We start from the raw sequence: 17,621 nt of genomic DNA, 5'->3' as shown, positions 1-17,621 counted from the left end.
ACCGATACTAGACCCTCGATGCATTGTGTCGGAGTGGATATGTCCCTTCTGCCCACCTGGAGCTGGCCGCAAGGGACAAGCTATTTCCTCAAGAGCTATGACGAGATTCCTTTATGGGAAAACAAGGCAGGCCAGCATTGCACCTAACACGTCAGCACACCGATAGGGAAGGAGCGGAAAGAGCCATCTTGAACAAAGGTAGAGTGGGGCAAGTCGGGTCAAAGTTCGCCATCCTGCTGCTCCTTTGGTATCGCCTTGCTATGGCTGTTTCCAGAGGACTCGGGGCCCTTCATAGTGACAAGCATGCCTGCCTACCGTCTGCTGCCATCAGGCATTTCGCAGCATCAAACGTACGCTGAGCAGCACCGCCCCTATTCAGTCCGAACGTCGTCTCCTGCAAGAAATCACCCACCGTCGTCTTGTCTTCAAGCTCCACCACTTGTGCTTCCGCGGCTTCCCATCGTCTACCAGGTCGTGAGAGTCCTCGCATAGCTACTCGATCCAGTGGGTGAAGGACCATGATGGTGATCAACTCGTACATCAGCTCTGCAGCTGCCAATGCCGTGATCTCTGCTTGACTGTCGTAGGGTGGGGAGACTTCCACCACGTCTACTCCTACCAGATTGACTCCCTGGAGTAACCGAATCAGCTCGCGCACCTCACGAGATAGTAGACCTCCAGCGACTGGGGTACCCGTGCCGGGAGCCACCGAGGGGTCCATGACGTCCACGTCGATGCTCAGGTAGACCGGACTGTTTCCTACACGTTCCTTCACAAGCCTGGCCACCTCGTTCAGCCCCATGTCTACCATCTCTTGCGTTTCGAGGTAGCTGAATCCACAATTTGCATCGTGCACGTAGTCATCGTAGTCGGCACCGCTCAGCAGACCGCGCAAGCCCAGGTGGACGGAATTGTTGGCGGTGAGCCCTTCGACGGCGGCATGATGGAACATGGTCCCGTGGGTATAACCAGCTTGAGCACTTTCCCACACAGAGGATCCATAGGCTTTGGGCTGCCAAGAGTCCAGGTGCGCATCCATGTGAATCACCGTAATGGGGCCGTACACCTTGTGCAAGGACCGTAAGATGGGAAGTACAATGGAGTGATCCCCACCCATCGAGGCGATGCGAGGGTGTCTCTTGCCGTCCAGGGCGAGGACCCCTCCCTGTTCCTTGCTACGAGGCTCGCTTGAAGCGCCGAGGCTTTTCCTTCCCGAAGGAGTGGGGTGCTGGAGCAGTGCAGAATAGGCATCTTCGATTTGTGAAAAGGCCACCGAATTGTCAAAGGGTGTAATGGGCATGTCCCCACAGTCGACAATCGTGGCGTTCGACTGGAAGGGGTTGATGCCCAGAATGGGGTTGAACGTTCGGAAAGACGTCTGACGCGCCGAGCCGAAGCGGATCGCACGCGGTCCGAATCTCGCCCCTGGTCTGAAGAGCAGAGGAAGGGGAGAGAGGTGCCGAGCATTACTAGATGACGAGCGATCCTTGCGATACGGCACTCCTCTCGTATGTCGCTCTTACTCACTTGAAAGATACAGCGGTGTCTATCGGAATGCCGATCAGTGCGATATCGAACTCTGCTGAAGGTTGGGTCAGGCTGGAAGACGGATGGCCAGGAGAGATCGTGCATGGCACCGTCAGAAGAGGGACTTCGGAGAGGAACAGAGGACAGGGAACAAGGCGATCCTTGAGCCCAAGCTGGAGAGAAGAAGAGACGAGACGAGACGTACCACTTAACGTGCTCCATATGAGCAAAAGTGGAGATGCCAGTGAAGTAAAAGTCCGGTACATCCCACCTCTTGGCAGTGGAGCTCTCGTCGGCTTGAGCCAGGCATAGCGAGGCTGAAGCTGCCGCGCCCACCAGTAGCAAGGTTGGCCGAGGAAAGAAGCGCATCGTGGGTAGGGAGAGAGCAGGACCCACGGTGCACGAAGAAGAGAGCTTGCTGAATCCGCTAAGCCGAAGGCAGTTCCAGAGTGCTAACCTGGAGTAAGCAGAATTCTGGAGTGGGGGGAGGAGGACGAGGGGCAGAGAAAATGCAGCGGCACTCGATCTTCCCGTGCGATCTCACGGGCGGAAAGGGCTCGGGCTCGATGTGCGTTCTTCTCCGTGGTCGCTACAGGTTAGAGATGAGGAGCGTATGTAGGGACAGCAGGGCAGATAGCTATCTCATACAGGCAGATTGTGTGCTCGCAGTCAAGATTCCGTGTTGCTGGCAGGATGAGGCTTGGGGTACGGACGGAGATCTTCCGTGTGCGGCACTAGGCGCGATAAGGGTGTGCTTGAGCGCAAATGTTGGGAAGCATGAGGAGGACAGGGCTGGATGACTTGTGTGCCTGAACTGAGATTGGTAAAGAGGGACCACGGACCGCCTCTTTGCTTCTATTGTTGGTCCTGGCTCGCCTGCCATTGGGCTGCTGCGAATCGCACCCGTGTCATTTCCGGGTCATCTGCCCTTGCCTTCGGATCTTGGGCTGTGCCACCTACTTCTGCCACGGCTTAACAGGAGTCGTAGCTCTCTCGTTCTTGTAGAACCGCATCTTCAGCCGGTAAATGCGCAGCTTGGGGGAAAAGGCGGGGAGAAGCGTTGTGAGGCTGCTCCACTGCATCGCACTGCACGGCCCACCCCGCACGCGATAAGGGAAATTGGCGCGTGGGCAGGCGCGCACGCAAGTCCAGGCAAGCGTTCGATCCCCGACTGCTCCTCTTGGCGCCCACCGCTGCAAGATTCTTCTCTTGGCAAAGGTCAACGACGAGATAACTCCCGCCCTCATCGATGGACAGCAACGGCTACCGGTGCAGAGGAATGAGCGGGGGAGAGGAGACTACGCTATCGGCGATCGCACGGTGTCTCGCCTTGACCGCATCCCAATGGGCCAGACACTAGTCGAGATCAAGACGAGGTTGAGGAGGAGGCGTTCTGCTATAAAGATAGCTAGCCTGTCCGATGATCTCGCAGCGAGAGTCGTAGCAGACACGGCAGCCTCTTCATTCGAGCATTCCAGCCCTTGGCCGATCAGTCTCACCCTCCATCATCCTCCCTGGCCTCGTTCGAACGCACGGCAGACATGAGCACCTCACAAGACGACATCAAGGAATTTCTCTCCGGCGGCAGCTCTCCCAAAGGAGCAGTAGCGGAAGTGAGCGAGTGGCAGCCAACTGTCAACTCGGCCACCACAAGCGGTGCCACTGAGATTCGGCCCAGGACGCTATCGTATCGTCAAGTGGCCGTCTATGCAATGGCCGGCTCCATGGGGACCAACGTCTTCATGCAGGGCAGCTCTGGTCTCATCCGCGGTGGACCTATCTCGTTGCTCATCGGGTACATCTACATGGCCACCATCCTCGCCGCCGTCAACATCGGGCAAGCAGAGATGGTCTCCTGGCGTCCGATCACCAGCAACTTCAACCGACTTGCCTCAGTCTACGTCGACCGATCTACGGGAGTCGCAAGCAGCGTCAACTACCTGGTCCTCATGGCCAGTCTGGTCTGCTTCGAGATCACCGCTGGAACGGCCGTGCTGAGTTACTGGACCGCCGCCGACCTGGACATCGCCATTCCCTTTGCCTTCCTGGGGGCATATTGCGCCCTCAACATCTGGTCGACCAAGTTCTTTGGAGAGGGTGAATTCTGGATTGGGATCGTCAAGATCATCACCATCACCGGCCTCCTCGTCTCCACCATCTTCTTCATGAGCGGAGCAAATCCTCAACGAGACTCCTTTGGATTCAGGTATTGGCTACATCCAGGACCCATGAACGAATGGCAAGCCACGGGCTCCACAGGTCGCTTCATTGGCGTAATTGCCGGGTTGGTGAACGCTGCGTGGGCTTTCCAGGGACCAGACATGGTGGGGATGATCTCGTGCGATGCCAAGAACCCTCGCGTCACCGTTCCCAAGATCTACAAGACAGTCTGGATCCGTCTGTCGGTCTTCTTTGTGGGATCCGCCCTCGGAATTGGAATCATGACCCCACACGACGACCCGATCCTCATCGCCGCCGTTGCAAATTCGGCACCGGGAGCGGCCAGGTCTGCTTGGGTGCGAGGAATGGACCGACTGGACATCCCTGTGCTGCCTCATATCATCAATGCCGTCATCTTCACCAGTGTCTTCTCTGCGGGCAACGCCTACGTCTATGCTGGCGCCCGCACTCTCTACGGTCTCGCTGCCGAGGGGACCTTCCCCAAGATCTTTGCCCGCACCAATCGCAACGGTGTGCCTTACGTAGGGGTGATAAGCATGCTCCTCATCGGTCTACTGTCCTTCCTGCAGGTCTCGACCAACTCATCCGTCGCACTCGGATACTTTGTCGATGTGTCCACAGCAGCCCTCCTCGTCACCTGGGTGATCATGTCCCTCACGCACATCCGTTTCCGCCAAGCCATCCACGCACAAGGCTTCGATCACTCTCAACTCCCCTACTGGTCTCGCAGATTCGGTGGATGGGCAGGGTGGTATGGTCTCGTAAATGCTACGCTAGTCCTCGTCGTCAGCGGCTACATGAATTGGATTCCGGGAAACTTCGACTCCACCAACTTCATCCTGGCCTACTTTGCCCTCTTCTTCACAGTCGCCGTTTATCTAGGCCACAAGATCTTCACTCGCAAACCTTGGAAGAGGGCGGTAGAAGTGGATCTCTACTATGGTGCGGAGGAGCTGGCAGCGGCGGATCTGGCCGAAATGAATGCTGAGGCTGACCCGGAGAAGACGGAGATGGAATCGCAAGGAAAGCTGGCTAGACGTATGCCCGTTTCGCTCAGGAAGGTAGCCAAGAAGTTTGAAGGTGTCTTGTGATATAGAAAGAGAGAGGCAGACAGTGTGCGAGCACTCCTCTCGCCGTTTTCGCAGTCTCATGTGTGTGTGTGTGCGTGTTCCTCTCGTCTGTCCTGCCAGCAGAGTGGAATAGATCCCAATTCCTTCATCACCGATCTCGAACGTAGACAATTATGTGTGCTCTGCGTATCCCTCGATATTCTTGTACGTCTTATCGCCTCCAGGTCTGGTTGGAGACTACTGGAAGATCATCTTCACCGTCGTCATCGTCGTCGTCCTCCGGTCAGCTTGTCTAGGTGCATCTGGAAGGACACCAGCATCACCAGCCTGAGTCAGTATTGCTCTCAAAACGGGTCGCCGCCGCCGACGTCACTGGCGAGTGCCTGCAGCGCCATGGGAGGCAATTCGGTCACCATGATGTATGAGTGGACGGAAGGCTCGCTTTTGAGAGAACACACACACATACGCTCCTACGAACGCACACACACACACTCTCACACACACTCACACACCCTCACGCAGACAGTACACACGAGCGAGATCGAGTAGTGGCTGATATGATGTGTGTTGTTCTCGACTACGAGAAGATAGAAGCGAGGCTATCGTACCTGACATCTCGTCCAGCCAGGTTACAAAATTGCTGTACCGTCTGCGTATAATTGCTGTCGAGGCTTATGCTGCGATTGACGGTAGAAAACTGCTCGTTGTGCTGGCGAACCACGACGGCAGTCAAAGCAGATAGATCCTTTTTGATGTCTTGCAGAGGTTATTGTTGCAACGTGCGAATGCTACCTCTCATTTCTGAACTCTGTTTCCTGGGGCGCGACGAGTGCTTGAACAGATTGTGAGTCTTGTTGATCCCTATCGGGGAGCGCTTGGAGATCTTGCGCGGTACCGGATTCCCTCTTCTTTGGCGGCTTGTCTTCACGTGTATTGGTATGAACCATGAGCGCTAAAGGCGTGCTCTCTGAAGACGAGCAGCCATCGCGACCGACCAGACCTGCGATGCTCGCGTTGCAGCGTCTGACGTTGACCTACATAAGCAAACCATGTCCATCAGTGTCAGCGCTCATCGTCCTTGCGCACCTCTTGTAATCATGTACTTACTTGGTTGTCAAAGTAGGCGGGATCGCGCTCTTCGATCCTCCTCACGAGCCAGACCGTTGTGCCCGGTTCCTGAGTTGGTACCAAGCCAGGGTCCAAAGCAAACAGGGCGGATGGCCTTGGTGACCAATCCGCGGAGCTTGTCCAGCCACTTTTGCATCGTCGCCTCGGCAGAAGTGGAGGACTCGAAGTCGCGTGTGATCATCAACATCTGGACAAGTCCAGCTGTCTTGACGTGTTCCTCTGCGTGTCGTCAGAGAGCCCGAACTCCAGGTCGTACTTCAAGGCGTGTGCATTTGACCATCTCCTGACCGGTGCAATGCAGAGGTCAGTACGCAAAAGGTCGAATTGTAGGAGCGTCAGTGAGTGGGAAGATAGAAGCTGCTCATAATGCAACTTTTCGGCGACTCACCACCACAGCACGTCCTGAGCGTTCTGCCAGCTTGCCGGCAGGTGCTCCGCAACAACCCTCTGATCGCTTCAAGCCGCCGTCAGAGCCCCACCACTGACCAGCTGATCACGCATTGCGTGCCAGTGATCGCGGTAAACCCTCCAGGTGAGATCCTCTACAACCAGCTGCCCTCTCCCTCTTCTCTCGCGTTGGGCGACAGAGGAAGCAGTGCGAGCAGCAGAGGGGCCGGCTTCGTTGTCCGAGTGCTCTGGCACGTAGTCTTCGTCGTGCACAGGCGAACCCATCTCGGCACTGAGCCAGTCTTTCAGCGCATCAGGTAGCCCTCTTCTGCCATCCAGCCTGTTGCTCCTCCGAGGCCTCAGGTGCAGTGCCTCTTCTTGTCGCTCCGTTTCAGCTTCAGCCTGAGCAGGGACGGACTGCTCAGCCGGACGTGGTCTCGCTCCTTGTTGCTGGCGCTGTCGGCGACGGCGCTGCCGGGGAGAGGGGACCTGCTGACCAAGTTGCCGAGGAGGAGGTCTTATCTGCTGATCAGGGGTCTCTGGAAGTTGCCGCTGCAGAGGATCGGAGAGGCCCCGCTGCTGCTGCTGACCATCCTGCGGCTGTGATGTTGCTGTCCTCAGAGGAGTGAGAGGAGGGAAAGGAGGAAGCCTCGGAACCTGAACCTGAACCTGTAGCTGTTGCTGCTGCTGCTGTTGACGATGCTGGAGAGGGGAAGGCGGCCCTGGTTACTGCTGTAGAGAGCGGAGTGGGCGAATGAGAGAGGGCCCTGCAGACTGCTGCTGTAAAGAGCGTAGAGGGGTAGGTGCCACAGATCGCTGCTGTAGATGAGAAGCAAAGGGAGCCAGTCTCTCCACTTGCTCTTGTTGGTGGCAATGGAGGTGTTGCTGATGTTGCTGCTGCAGTCGACGCGGAGTAAAAGAAGCAAGCGGAGGAAGAGGAAAAGGCCTGACAGCTTGTTGTTGTTGCTGCTGCTGCTGCTGGCGGCCTGAAGGAAGAAGAAGAGGAAAGCGCTCCTGGCGCGTCGGCGCCTCCGGACGAGGAAGACGAGAGGGAGTCGAAACAGGCAAGCTGCCTTCCTGCGACGGCTCGCGCTGAAGCACCTGTGGCAAGGTGAGGCTGGGTGTCTCGGAGGTTTGCCCTGGAAGCAGCGGCTGCTCGCGCCTTTCCTCTCTTTCAGACTGAGAAGGGCCTTCTCCTCGGTCTTGGCGGCGAGCGGCAGGCGGAGAAGGCAGCGGCGGCTCGATCAGGTCAGAGGCGGTCTGAGGAAGGTCCAAGGCTCGCTTGCGCTTTCCTGCCTGAGCAGGTGCGTTGCTCGAGTTTCCCTGACCGCCTTGAATATGCACCGGACCTGTGATCACCAGATACTCGATGTTGATGTTGGTCCCTGGTAGCGCTGAGTACTGTGACCCATCTGAAAGAAGAGGCAGAGAAACACTGCATACAGCCAGTGTCGGCTACGATCGCGGGAAAGCGCCCCACGAGCGATGCCTGTTGGTACGGCGCAACCATCAGAGCGTAATGAGATCGTCAACGATGGAATCAGAGGGATCACAACGCCGATGGGAGACTTATGACGCCGGGATGTTCGTACCAGGAAAGAACAGTAGTGGAATGCTACTGATATCCATGGTCGAGGCCTCGAAATCTACACCGCTTTCGCGCAGGTGCGCGCCGATGTATGCTGCAATCGCAGCCAGCTGTCTCTCTCCTGTGGCGAACGAGGATCGAGAGAGATCCGGAGGGACGAGCAGTTCGACGAGTGGCCGCCCATTTCCGGCGTCAACGCTGGTGAGAAGCGGGAGAGGCCAAGCGAATTGGCCGAAGCTATCCTCCTGCAGGCATGCTAAGACCGAGGGATGAGGTCTCTCTGCCAGAAACTGCATACGGAAGGACAGCAGTCAGAGTGACAGCTCGATTGGTGTTCGGGTGCCGTTGCCGCCATCAAGCACTGTTGACTTACTGATTGTACTTCATTTTCGAAATGAAGACCTTGCACCGCCGACAAGAAGTGCTCGATGCCACGAGGTAGCAGGCCAGAGTAATCAATTCACTGGAAAGCTACCTGTCCCGTTCCGAATCGAAGGGTCTCATTGAAGATGTCCGAAGACACGACCGAGCCGAGAGCCCGTCGCCACTCCGCGACCAGCACTTGCCAGTCGCCCGAATTGCGAGACGAGAGGCACTTCAAAAACTGAAGCCGGGCCATCTTCCGACCAAATTCAAACTGCACCTGCACTGGCAACCCGTGCTTTTGCTCGAATGCCGTGGCGCGACTTCGCGTCACTTGCCTAGATGAGAACATGAGGGAAGCCATCAGAGGGTGGTGCTCTGTATCGCAATACCTGCACTTAGAAAATGACATACCACATGAAAAGATTCCGATGATCCATCATCATCGTTACTGGTAGCTGCCGAGCTGTCAGTGCTCCAGTGGGCATGTCTGCCCCCACCTCCTCCTTCGCCCGGCGGACACAGCTTAAGAGGTCTGCCTCGTATGCGACGACCGAGGTTACAGTGATGTGCAAAGCACCGACTTGAAGCTCTCCCTTTGACGACGTCAAGGTCAAGTCGTGCTGTCGCTTCTGGGCCGAATCTTGGCGATTATGTTGTATGTTTACGTTGCCCTTGATGACCAGTCTCTCGATCCTGTATGTGTCACGGCTTGCAATCTTGACTTTGTCTGGGGAAAGGAAGCGGAGCGTGGGAGAGCTGCAGGTATCAATTTTCTGAACGTGCATAGCCGAAGTGGTGGCGTCGTCTTGCATGCGAGCGCTGCAGGTGACTTACCGAAACGTGACATGGTTAAGAGGGTATCCAGTAGAACGAGTGACACTTGTCAGCAGTCGTTGGGTGTCCTGTGCTTTTAGGCTGATGTAGTCGTCACTGGTAGTCGTAGAGTGGGAGTGTGGCAGACACAGCACCATGATATTGACTGAGAGTGAGTGCTCGTTACGGTGTCTAGGCTTGAGAGAGCTATGCAGTGGATGGCGACGACTGCAGCTGGAGAAGCAGGATGTTGTTCGTAGAGCGCAAGGCTAGAGTGACTCCTTGAGCCTAGTACCTTGGGACTTGTCTCGATGACGAGGTGATCGTGGTCCGCGTAGCTGCCTGCTAGGTGTGATGTCTTCGGATGCTGTGACTGAGATTGAGTAGCCGTGGCACCTTCGACGACTCGTGAGTGGGTAGATGTGGTGTACACAAGGGCTGAGAGTTGAGCGTGGGGTGGTGATGGCGATGGCGATATTTAGACAACGATGGTAGTGGTATGAGAAGCAAGAGCAGCTCAACGAAGGGTGCTGCCTGAGCGACTTGCGAGTGCTGGTGGGTGTATATGTATGCAGCGTGGCCAAGGCTACTAGTCAAGAGGGGGCGACTCTGAAGATGATCGTGTGGGCAGGGAACAAAGGAGGAAAGAAAGGGGGGGAGAACAAGAGTACGTCTTATAAAGACTCCTGCTGGCCATCACGACCTCATCATTGCTATCGGGCCATCGGGTCACCGGGCCACCCCTCCTTCTCTTCCGTTGGCCCGCACGGGTCACCCTACGCACCTTTCCCGCCTCTGGTGTGCAGCTGCGCTCCGTCATCATTCGTTCCTCGACGTCGTCACCAACCCGGAAGCAGCTTGTGCTGAGCCCTCGTCTCAACGTTCAGCCGCTCCAGCCGCTCCGGCCGCTATTGTTCGTCCGCTTTGTGCTCGTCGTCTTTGCTCTGAGGACCATGGCAGTCGCTTCCTCGCATACGGGCTGAATTCAAGAACAGTATTGCTCGTAGCCACTGACCGGCAGCACAGATTTTCCAGACATTGCCCACACTCGGGAATCGCCAAACAGACAATATTGAAGACCGGCCAGCCAGATGAGCAATCGTCTTTCAGCGTGGGAAGGCTTGCTTGCAAGGTAGCGGCATGTCAAGGGCAACCTCATCTCGCGGCAAAGTCAGACTGTGTGAGTCAACTCAAGTCGAGCGGACAAGAAACTTTGGCAGGCAAGGTAGCTTCACCCCAGCGATGCTGAACAGGACGAGGGCTGTGCTGAGGGAAGAACTGAAGAGAATCGTTCTTGCGTTCTTGCCTCTGTACTCAGGATTTTGCATGTTCACCACTCTGAGTTCGGAAATACGGCACCCACACAATGACCATCAAGACCCCTCCGGCTCGCGTGTGGTCTTCGTAGCAACAAGTCTGGGTAGGTCGTCTGTCTGGACGGCAGAGTGAGTAGTGGTGCTAATCTCGAACGAGGAGAGTGGCACAGACAAGGTTTCATGACCTCCAGCTCATCATATGGAACGTAGTTTGCACACTGGCATGAGGCTGTACCGTAAGACGGACTCAATGAGCTTGTCGCGGCCACAGACGATGCTACGTCGCCACTTGACGCGGCTGGAAGACATTATGCGAAGCAGTCAGAGATCAATCCCTTGGGGCCACGATGCACACATGGGTCTGCTTTCTGGAAGCGAATGATGACAGAGCTCAAGAGACAGAGTCTTCCTCTTGGCGCCTACTGCGATCCTTCCACTACCTGCTTCACCCTTTTCTGCACACTATGTACACAGCTATTCATTCGCTCTACTGAGGCTCTACTGACGAAGGAATCATTACATTGTGTCTTGGCTTCTGACTTCCATCGCAGTTGTGTCGCAATGCGAGCCGTGTCGTCAGAAGAAAGTCTCGCTAATCGAGTTGAGGAATGCCTGAGCATCAAAGTCCATGGATGACATTGCATCGTCAATCAGGGACTGTTTAGCAAAGGATAGCGAAAAGAGAAGAGAGATGTCAGTACGGACAGGTAGAGAGACAAGTTCTTTGGCGTCCTTTGCAACTCACAGTATTGTTCAGTTCTGCAGAGGACAGCAGAGTGCCATCGAAAGGCCCAAAGGGATGGAATGGGTCCGCATTAGCAGGCTTGGCAGTGTGAACACCGTAGCCATACACGTCGGAGGGGACGTCTGAAGGCGCAACGCCAGACGTCACTTCGCTGCTCGTATCAGCTGATCCTCCTGTGTTGCCCACTGCTGTTGCTGCTGGCTCTCGCGCAGCTGTGATAAGGCGGTCAAGGAAGCGAGCATGCAGGGCGATGGTGTCTCGATCTGTGTAAGTGCCACCTTCGAAGCGATCCCTCACCCTTTGGCAGAGCTCCATGACGCTGGCGAGGTATCTGTCTTGCAGCGTCGCCACCTCGCAGACGCAAACCATGCTGGTCAAGAATTTTGCTGCGTGGGCAGCTTCAAGAGACAAGCTGTCCGGTATAGCGCGGATCAGATCTACCGGTATTTCCAAGACGCCTGCGAGGACTCCTCTAGCGGCTTCTATGCAAAATCTCACGCTGGGGGCTTGAGCAGACAGAAGGTGTGGACCCCCTGAAGGGGTTGTGGACCTGCTTCGTGTCTGGTTCGTCGACGAATGGTGGTCCCAATTTGACCTGGTACCGAGAGGCATGGGGCCATCTTCGGGAGACTGCTGCCTCAGTATCGAACAGCCCAAGTGTAGAGATAGGCTGTTAGCCCAAATCATCATCGAACCAGATCGACAAGCTCTCTCTGGGGCTGTCATAGTGCCGGGCACGCCTCTTTGTGATGATCGTGGCAGCGTCCAGAATGACCACTTGGCCTGCCATTCCTCGAGGTCTCTCCTGATGGATGTGATAAGGGCCTCGGATGGCCGATAGCCTCGCGCGAAAGAGTCGTCCTCTAGGATGCCCTGCCATCGGCTCTGAATCTTGCGGATCTCTACGGCTGCACAGCACCAGCTATCATTTGCAGTATGCAGTGGGTCGTCCTTCCACAGCTCAGCTGTTCGAATGAGAGGATGGAAGACGGGTATCGTATGGTGTGACACATAGTAGATTGACTGGAGTCGATCCTGGACGAAGAGCTGAAGGAAGGTGCGCTGTCGTTTGCGAAAGTGTACCTGTATCGCCCGCTCCCGAGCTTTCTCGTGGCTCGATGAGGCGTTGCCTGGTAGAGCTCGATGTGTTGGACGCTTCAAAAGGCTTCGAGGGCACGAGTCGCCTAAGCGCATGTCTAGAGCCAGGCGGAAGGCGAATCCGGACTGCACGTGTGTGAGGGAGTCGTCGATGTCCTTCCACGTTGCTAGAAAGAAGAATGCTTGTACCGCCTCTACCGATCGATCGCCGTCAATGAGTGATCTAGCAGCTTCGTCTTTGGCATGTGCGTGGAGCCTGTCTCTCATCATCCTCCAAGCGTCCTTAATGGCATTGCCCTGTTCGTCTGTTTTGCGCTGTCCAGGCTGCGTGGTCATGCCGCCGCGCACTTTCCTCAAGAAGTCCCAGGAGTCGGCCTCTGAATCTCTCCAAGGGATGGCTTTGGCCGCTGCAAAGAGGATGACGGAGTAAAGGAAAGTGGACCGATCCTGTACGTAGTCGTGGGTCTGTACATCGACGTCGAGCATTGCACTCCAGATGTTGAGGTGGGAGAGGAAGTAGGCGTACAGCTGTGCTGCATCGTTTGCGCTGATTGTACCAACAGAGACTGGATCCTCGCGCTGCTCATCAGCTGTTGGGCTGCTCCCGCTGAAGGCAGCGTGGTTGTCTGAAGGATCGAGGATGGATGCGAGTGTCTTGGGCTGATCTTTGACGCGCACATCCACAGGATAAGGTGGTGGATCTGCGGGCGAGGGCCATTGGGAGCGTCCCACGGGCGGAGCTCTGGGCGAGAGATTTCTTGAGGGGGTGACGAGAGTATATGACGATGCAGTGTGTGATTGTGTCCGCCGTAGGTCTGCCACCAAGTAGCTCTTCAACCTATCGAGATCCCAGTCTCGGTCTGAGGTGCCATTCGTGGGACGATGAGGGGGTCGTACAGGTGTTGTGAGTTGCACCCGTCCATTTTGCTGCTGTTGCTGGTGCTCGTGGTATCTTCTTTGTTGTTGTTGTTGTGGTTGTTGTTGCTGCTGCTGCTGCTGGCTCATGCCACTGGGTGCATTCTGGCGCAAGAGCTCGAGGGCTATCCCTGCCCCTCCATGTCCATCGTCGTCTCCCAGGAAGCCTGATCTATCGGCCTCGCGAGAAGTTGAGGGTACGTTCGAATGGCTTCCAGATGGCCGCGTGAGAGGTGATTCTTGGATCTCTTCCTCTGAGCGTGTCCGTTTGAGGCTTGTCTTTGAGTGAGAGATGGGACCAACAGCCGATACGTCCAGGCCAGCCAATCTATGAGGAAGCAATGAAGAGGTGTCAGTGCTGAGTCTGGGGACCGCTCTGTGAAAGGACTAGCTCGACTGACCTGCTCTTTGGCTTGCGCCCCCTTCTATGCGATACGGTGACGCAGTCGAAGCCATGATGAATGCATCTCTGGCAGTCGTCGGCCTCTCGATCGCGAGAACACTTGAACTTGGCCAGACGGCATTCGAGGCAGGCCCTGTTCATGCGACTTCCAGCGCCAGTGGCATTTGGCTGTTGGACAATGGTGGGAGGAGAGGAAGAAGACGACGAGGAAGAGGAAGCCTGGAGGAGTGAACCTTGGCCCTGGTATGGCCTCGAGAAGGGCGGGCGGCCAGTCATGTGCAGACGGGATGAGATCGATGGAGCCAAATGGGAGTAGAGTGGAGACGAGGCGCATGAATCTCCCTGCCAAGCGCACCAGGCACGGAACAGGCACAGACGCCCGCCCACGCCCACCCGCGCTTATCTCGTCCAAAATCGTCCGTCGTGCGTACGTCTGGAGCCGTAAAAAGTCCGTTCACCAACCCCGCCAGCCCCTTTCCGTAGAGGGAGGCCAGGCAAGCAAGCAAGCAGCAGCACAGACAGACGAACAAGCGACAGCCCCCCTCTACTGCTGTGGTGAGTACAAGTAGCCAGCTTGCGACGACACATGGTCCAGCTGGCAGACACTACCACCACGTCCACGTCCCACGCCATGCCTGCACAGCACTCAGCCAAGGCTCGACTGCCACGAGCAGGCGCATACAGCCCGACCCTCACCTTCTTCAACCAAGATGAGAGCATCGACCTCCACAATACCGTCGAGCACGCCCTTTGGCTCGCACGCTCTGGACTCGCAGGACTGGTAGTCATGGGAACCAATGGAGAAGCACCCCTCGTGGAGAGGGAGGAACGCCTACAGATCCTCAAGGCCATTCAAAACGCACTCGTTGCAGAGGGACTCACCAACTGCGACCTCATCGTAGGCTGTGGTGCCCAGTCCCTGCGTTCGACGCTGCTACTGATCGAGGACGCAAAGTCAGCAGGCGCTGCCGCCGCCCTCGTCCTCCCACCCTCCTACTGGGCTGCAGCACTCAGCAAAGCTGCCATTCTGCAATTCTACGACGATGTATGCGCTTCTAGTTCCCTACCCGTCATGGCCTACAACTTCCCCGCTGTCACTGGAGGTATCAACCTGACCTCGGACGATCTCCTACAGCTCGCCAAGAGGAATGCAAACTTCGTGGGAGTCAAGCTCACCTGTGGAAATGTTGGGACAGCCCATCGAGTGGCTTCCACCTTGGGTCCAGAACGGTTCCTCACGCTGGGTGGACGCTCTGAGAGCGCTCTCCATATGCTCCTCGGAGGGGCCTCTGGAGTCATTGCAGCATCGGCCAACCTAGCGCCCAAGTCACACGTCAAGCTCTGTGAACTATGGAAGAAGGGAGACCTCAAAGACGCCATGGACTTGCAGACTCTGCTTTCCAATGCGGACACGCAAGCCAGCAAGGGCGGCATTGGTGGCCTCAAGGCCCATGCCTGCACCATACGAGGGCTGCCCTTTGAGCACGCTCGTGTACGGTCGCCCTTGGTCACACCCAGCGCAGCAGAAGTCATCGAAGACACCTCTGCATTGGGTCAACTCTTGGCCTATGAGCGCAGCCTGTGAAAAAGCGACTTTCTTCATAGTGCAGTGCAATGCAAATACGCGACAAGTCCCTGTGAGCCCTGTGACTGTAGCGCTCGCAAAAGCGCTTGCCTCAAGAATCGCTCTCACGCCAGCACAGAATGGATTCGAACGTAGCAGAGTCGACATGAGAAGCGTGAATTGACGGAGTCGTGACTGATAACAAGTGTGAGCAACTACAAGGGAATGTGACACGGCTGCGAGCCTATTGGACATGAAAGCGATGACGAGAATCTGGCCTAGAGAAAGGTACAAAAACAGAGCGTAGAGAGACGGTAACGATTGAGGGTGGTCCACAGCACACGGGGCGGACGAGGGATGAGTCGATCTACAGCGCCGAGGAGCGCTTCAATACCTGTAGCGCCATGTGGGTGAGAAGTCTCCCATCTTCTCCTCGCCGCCTCCTTCTGACAGGATCCTCTCGACCTCTTCAGCGCTCATGGCGTCTCTCTTGGCGTTCTCCCTTCGCAGCCAGAGGGTGTGGCCGACTGCGCCGATGATGCACAGGATCATGCATCCCAAGCTGATTCCATGGCCAATCTGGTAGTGAGGCGACCATCTGGACTGGTACAGCTGTCCAGCCAAGATTCCAGCTGAATTGCCCATTGCTTGCTGGAACCCCAGAGCGCTGGCCCTCTTGTAGTGTCCTGCCTGGTTGACGTTGAGCCAGACCAGATTGAGACCAATGACAGTGTACATGCCCGCCGACACGAGGAAGCAGGCAAAGAGGTAGACGCCATTGGAGAGGCCAGGAGCTACTAGAATGGCATACCCAATGACGGTCAGTGGCGCAAAGGACAGGATGAAGACTGCCCTCTTCTCGATTCTGTCGGAAATGACGGCGTTGACGAGGAAGGTGCCTGCACCGAGGACATAGACGGGGATGGTGAGCAAGTAGGCTTGGACCGTGTTAAAGCCTAACTGCTTTACGATCACAGGCAAAAAGGTGCCAAATCCGTAGAGAGCGGTATCCATACCGAATTGGCTCAATCCAGAGAGGTACAGCTTGCCGTCTTTGAGTGCCTTTGTGACCTCGCTCCACTGGAACTTCTGCTCTGCGCCTGCCCACATCTCGTTGATCTCTCGACGCTTGAGAGCAAGTGCCTTCTCCTCTGGATTGAGGAAGCGGGCCTTCTCGATGCGATCGGGGAGGAAGAAGATGGCGGCGATTCCAACGCAGAGGGAGATCAACCCTTCGATGACGTATAGCCACTGCCACGGGACCAGAGACCCGCCGCGGATATGGATGATACCGTAAGAGAGGAGCCCATTGATGGCGCCAGAGAGGGCTGCAGAGACAAAGAGAAGTGCCGTTCGCTTTGCTTGCTCGTTGCGATAGTAGAATTGTCCAAGGTAAAGGGTCAGACAGGGGAAAAGACCGCTCTCAGCAAGTCCCAATAGCAAGCGGCATGCTACTAGCTGACCGTAGGTCTTGACAAAGGCGGTGGCGATAGTAATGATGGACCAGATGATGACGATGATGGGGATCAACTTAGAAGGACCGACGATTCGGAGCAGAATGGTTGTGGGAGGTTCAAATATAATATATGTGACGAAGAGCAGCGACGTGGCGACGTTGAGTTCGTATCCCTTGAGTCCAATGCTGGTACTCATTCCAGCGGCCGCTGCATTGCCGATGTTCTGTGCAGAAGACACGAGCAAGAAGAGGCAGTGTCAGAATGCCTGGCCTAGGTGTAGTCTGGTGGGAGATTGTGCGACTTCGCGAGGTAGGGGTATACCCCACGCCTCCCTTGCTCAGGCAACTCACCGATCTGTCGAGGAAAGAGGCGAGGTACAGCATCATAATGAGTGGCATTAGATTCCAGTCTATCTTTCTGAGGAGCTTGCGTTCGGCCTCGCGATCAATGGAGCTGGCCAGTTCTGAGTGCTCTTCCCCCTTTGGCAGAGAGTAAGGCTGCAAGGTGGTCTGTCGACCTTCCTTTCCTGACATTGTGAAATCCTTCTTGTCTTGCAGGGACGAGGTGGACATAGTGGTATGAGGTGCTCAAGAGTGGAGGTGGGGGAGATATCGAAGGGTCTTTGATGGGGTAAGGGAGGAGGCAGGGGGGTGAGATCTCAACGCAGCAATCCTTTGTACCTAATGAGCTTTGCGAGGGGTGGATCAGGAGATGCTGCGAGCCGCTGTGGGTGCCTGTGGAGGTGGGAGTGGGTGCGATACCAAGCCTGGCACTTGTCCGTGGCCATGAGGCTCACAGTGGATCCCGGCTGATTGCTGATTGGACGCTGATATGGTCGAATGGACGCTGGTGTGGTCTGGAAGGGTAGACTACTTCGGTACGAGGCGCGTATCATCCAGAGATAAAGGCACCAGGGAGCCGATCTTCGTTCCGGCCCGGCGCGGGGCATTGCGTGGAGGCGGAGCGGGAGTAGAGCGTGGGAATTCGTACGGACGACGACGGAGGGCAGGCCTCGACCTGAGCTCGGATAGCGGCTCGTATCAGTGGCTGACCAGGGCTGGCG

General features: G+C 56.3%; 7 protein-coding genes across 7 annotated transcripts; 3 read left to right on the top strand and 4 right to left on the bottom strand.

The window, feature by feature from the left end:
- Positions 1-511: 511 nt before the first annotated feature.
- BCV69DRAFT_242420 (agmatinase, mitochondrial precursor) lies at positions 512-1,794 on the bottom strand (the record flags this gene model as incomplete). The annotated part of the gene is made up of 3 exons (XM_025490034.1): positions 512-1,430; positions 1,528-1,599; positions 1,733-1,794. Coding segments are annotated over 3 exons (1,053 nt in total), but the record flags the coding sequence as incomplete, so codon positions are not given.
- Positions 1,795-3,239: 1,445 nt separating this feature from the next.
- On the top strand, positions 3,240-4,799 carry BCV69DRAFT_288700 (hypothetical protein; the record flags this gene model as incomplete). Its single annotated transcript, XM_025493640.1, has 2 exons — positions 3,240-4,628; positions 4,659-4,799. 2 exons carry the CDS (start codon positions 3,240-3,242, stop codon positions 4,797-4,799), a joined length of 1,530 nt encoding a protein of 509 aa, XP_025345189.1.
- A 928-nt stretch (positions 4,800-5,727) lies between these two features.
- Positions 5,728-6,292, top strand: BCV69DRAFT_92061 (hypothetical protein). The gene has a single exon (XM_025495633.1). It carries the CDS (start codon positions 5,828-5,830, stop codon positions 6,191-6,193), a length of 366 nt encoding a protein of 121 aa, XP_025345188.1. The 5' UTR covers positions 5,728-5,827; the 3' UTR covers positions 6,194-6,292.
- A 1,955-nt stretch (positions 6,293-8,247) lies between these two features.
- Positions 8,248-9,371, bottom strand: BCV69DRAFT_92044 (hypothetical protein). The gene is made up of 3 exons (XM_025495632.1): positions 9,082-9,371; positions 8,659-8,974; positions 8,248-8,582 (listed from the first exon to the last, which is right to left on the bottom strand). Exons 1-3 carry the CDS (start codon positions 9,092-9,094, stop codon positions 8,342-8,344), a joined length of 570 nt encoding a protein of 189 aa, XP_025345187.1. The 5' UTR covers positions 9,095-9,371; the 3' UTR covers positions 8,248-8,341.
- A 1,316-nt stretch (positions 9,372-10,687) lies between these two features.
- Positions 10,688-13,836, bottom strand: BCV69DRAFT_285623 (hypothetical protein). Its single transcript, XM_025493451.1, has 3 exons — positions 13,536-13,836; positions 11,122-13,462; positions 10,688-11,033 (listed from the first exon to the last, which is right to left on the bottom strand). Exons 1-3 carry the CDS (start codon positions 13,811-13,813, stop codon positions 10,953-10,955), a joined length of 2,700 nt encoding a protein of 899 aa, XP_025345186.1. The 5' UTR covers positions 13,814-13,836; the 3' UTR covers positions 10,688-10,952.
- Positions 13,837-14,168: 332 nt separating this feature from the next.
- On the top strand, positions 14,169-15,122 carry BCV69DRAFT_253514 (dihydrodipicolinate synthase; the record flags this gene model as incomplete). The annotated part of the gene is made up of 1 exon (XM_025490524.1): positions 14,169-15,122. The coding sequence occupies one exon, from the start codon at positions 14,169-14,171 to the stop codon at positions 15,120-15,122; it is 954 nt and encodes a 317-aa protein (XP_025345185.1).
- Positions 15,123-15,249: 127 nt separating this feature from the next.
- Positions 15,250-17,435, bottom strand: BCV69DRAFT_274742 (nicotinic acid plasma membrane transporter). The gene is made up of 2 exons (XM_025491047.1): positions 16,909-17,435; positions 15,250-16,781 (listed from the first exon to the last, which is right to left on the bottom strand). The coding sequence occupies exons 1-2, from the start codon at positions 17,128-17,130 to the stop codon at positions 15,489-15,491; spliced, it is 1,515 nt and encodes a 504-aa protein (XP_025345184.1). The 5' UTR covers positions 17,131-17,435; the 3' UTR covers positions 15,250-15,488.
- Positions 17,436-17,621: the final 186 nt, after the last annotated feature.

Source organism: Pseudomicrostroma glucosiphilum (assembly GCF_003144135.1).
Source record: "Pseudomicrostroma glucosiphilum strain MCA 4718 unplaced genomic scaffold BCV69scaffold_19, whole genome shotgun sequence".
Classification (NCBI taxonomy): domain Eukaryota; kingdom Fungi; phylum Basidiomycota; class Exobasidiomycetes; order Microstromatales; family Microstromataceae; genus Microstroma; species Microstroma glucosiphilum.
This window is presented reverse-complemented; position numbering and strand designations above follow the sequence as displayed.

Coding starts and splice junctions, on each gene's coding strand:
- BCV69DRAFT_92061 (XM_025495633.1), top strand. CDS start 5,828: ATGTCCATCAGTGTCAGCGCTCATCGTCCTTGCGCACCTCTTGTAATC.
- BCV69DRAFT_92044 (XM_025495632.1), bottom strand. Junction 8,583..8,658: donor CATCGGAATCTTTTCATGTG/GTATGTCATTTT, acceptor GTTCTCATCTAG/GCAAGTGACGCGAAGTCGCG.
- BCV69DRAFT_285623 (XM_025493451.1), bottom strand. CDS start 13,813: ATGACTGGCCGCCCGCCCTTCTCGAGGCCATACCAGGGCCAAGGTTCA. Junction 13,463..13,535: donor GGGCGCAAGCCAAAGAGCAG/GTCAGTCGAGCT, acceptor GCTTCCTCATAG/ATTGGCTGGCCTGGACGTAT. Junction 11,034..11,121: donor CTGCAGAACTGAACAATACT/GTGAGTTGCAAA, acceptor TTTGCTAAACAG/TCCCTGATTGACGATGCAAT.
- BCV69DRAFT_274742 (XM_025491047.1), bottom strand. CDS start 17,130: ATGTCCACCTCGTCCCTGCAAGACAAGAAGGATTTCACAATGTCAGGA. Junction 16,782..16,908: donor CCTCTTTCCTCGACAGATCG/GTGAGTTGCCTG, acceptor TCTTCTGCACAG/AACATCGGCAATGCAGCGGC.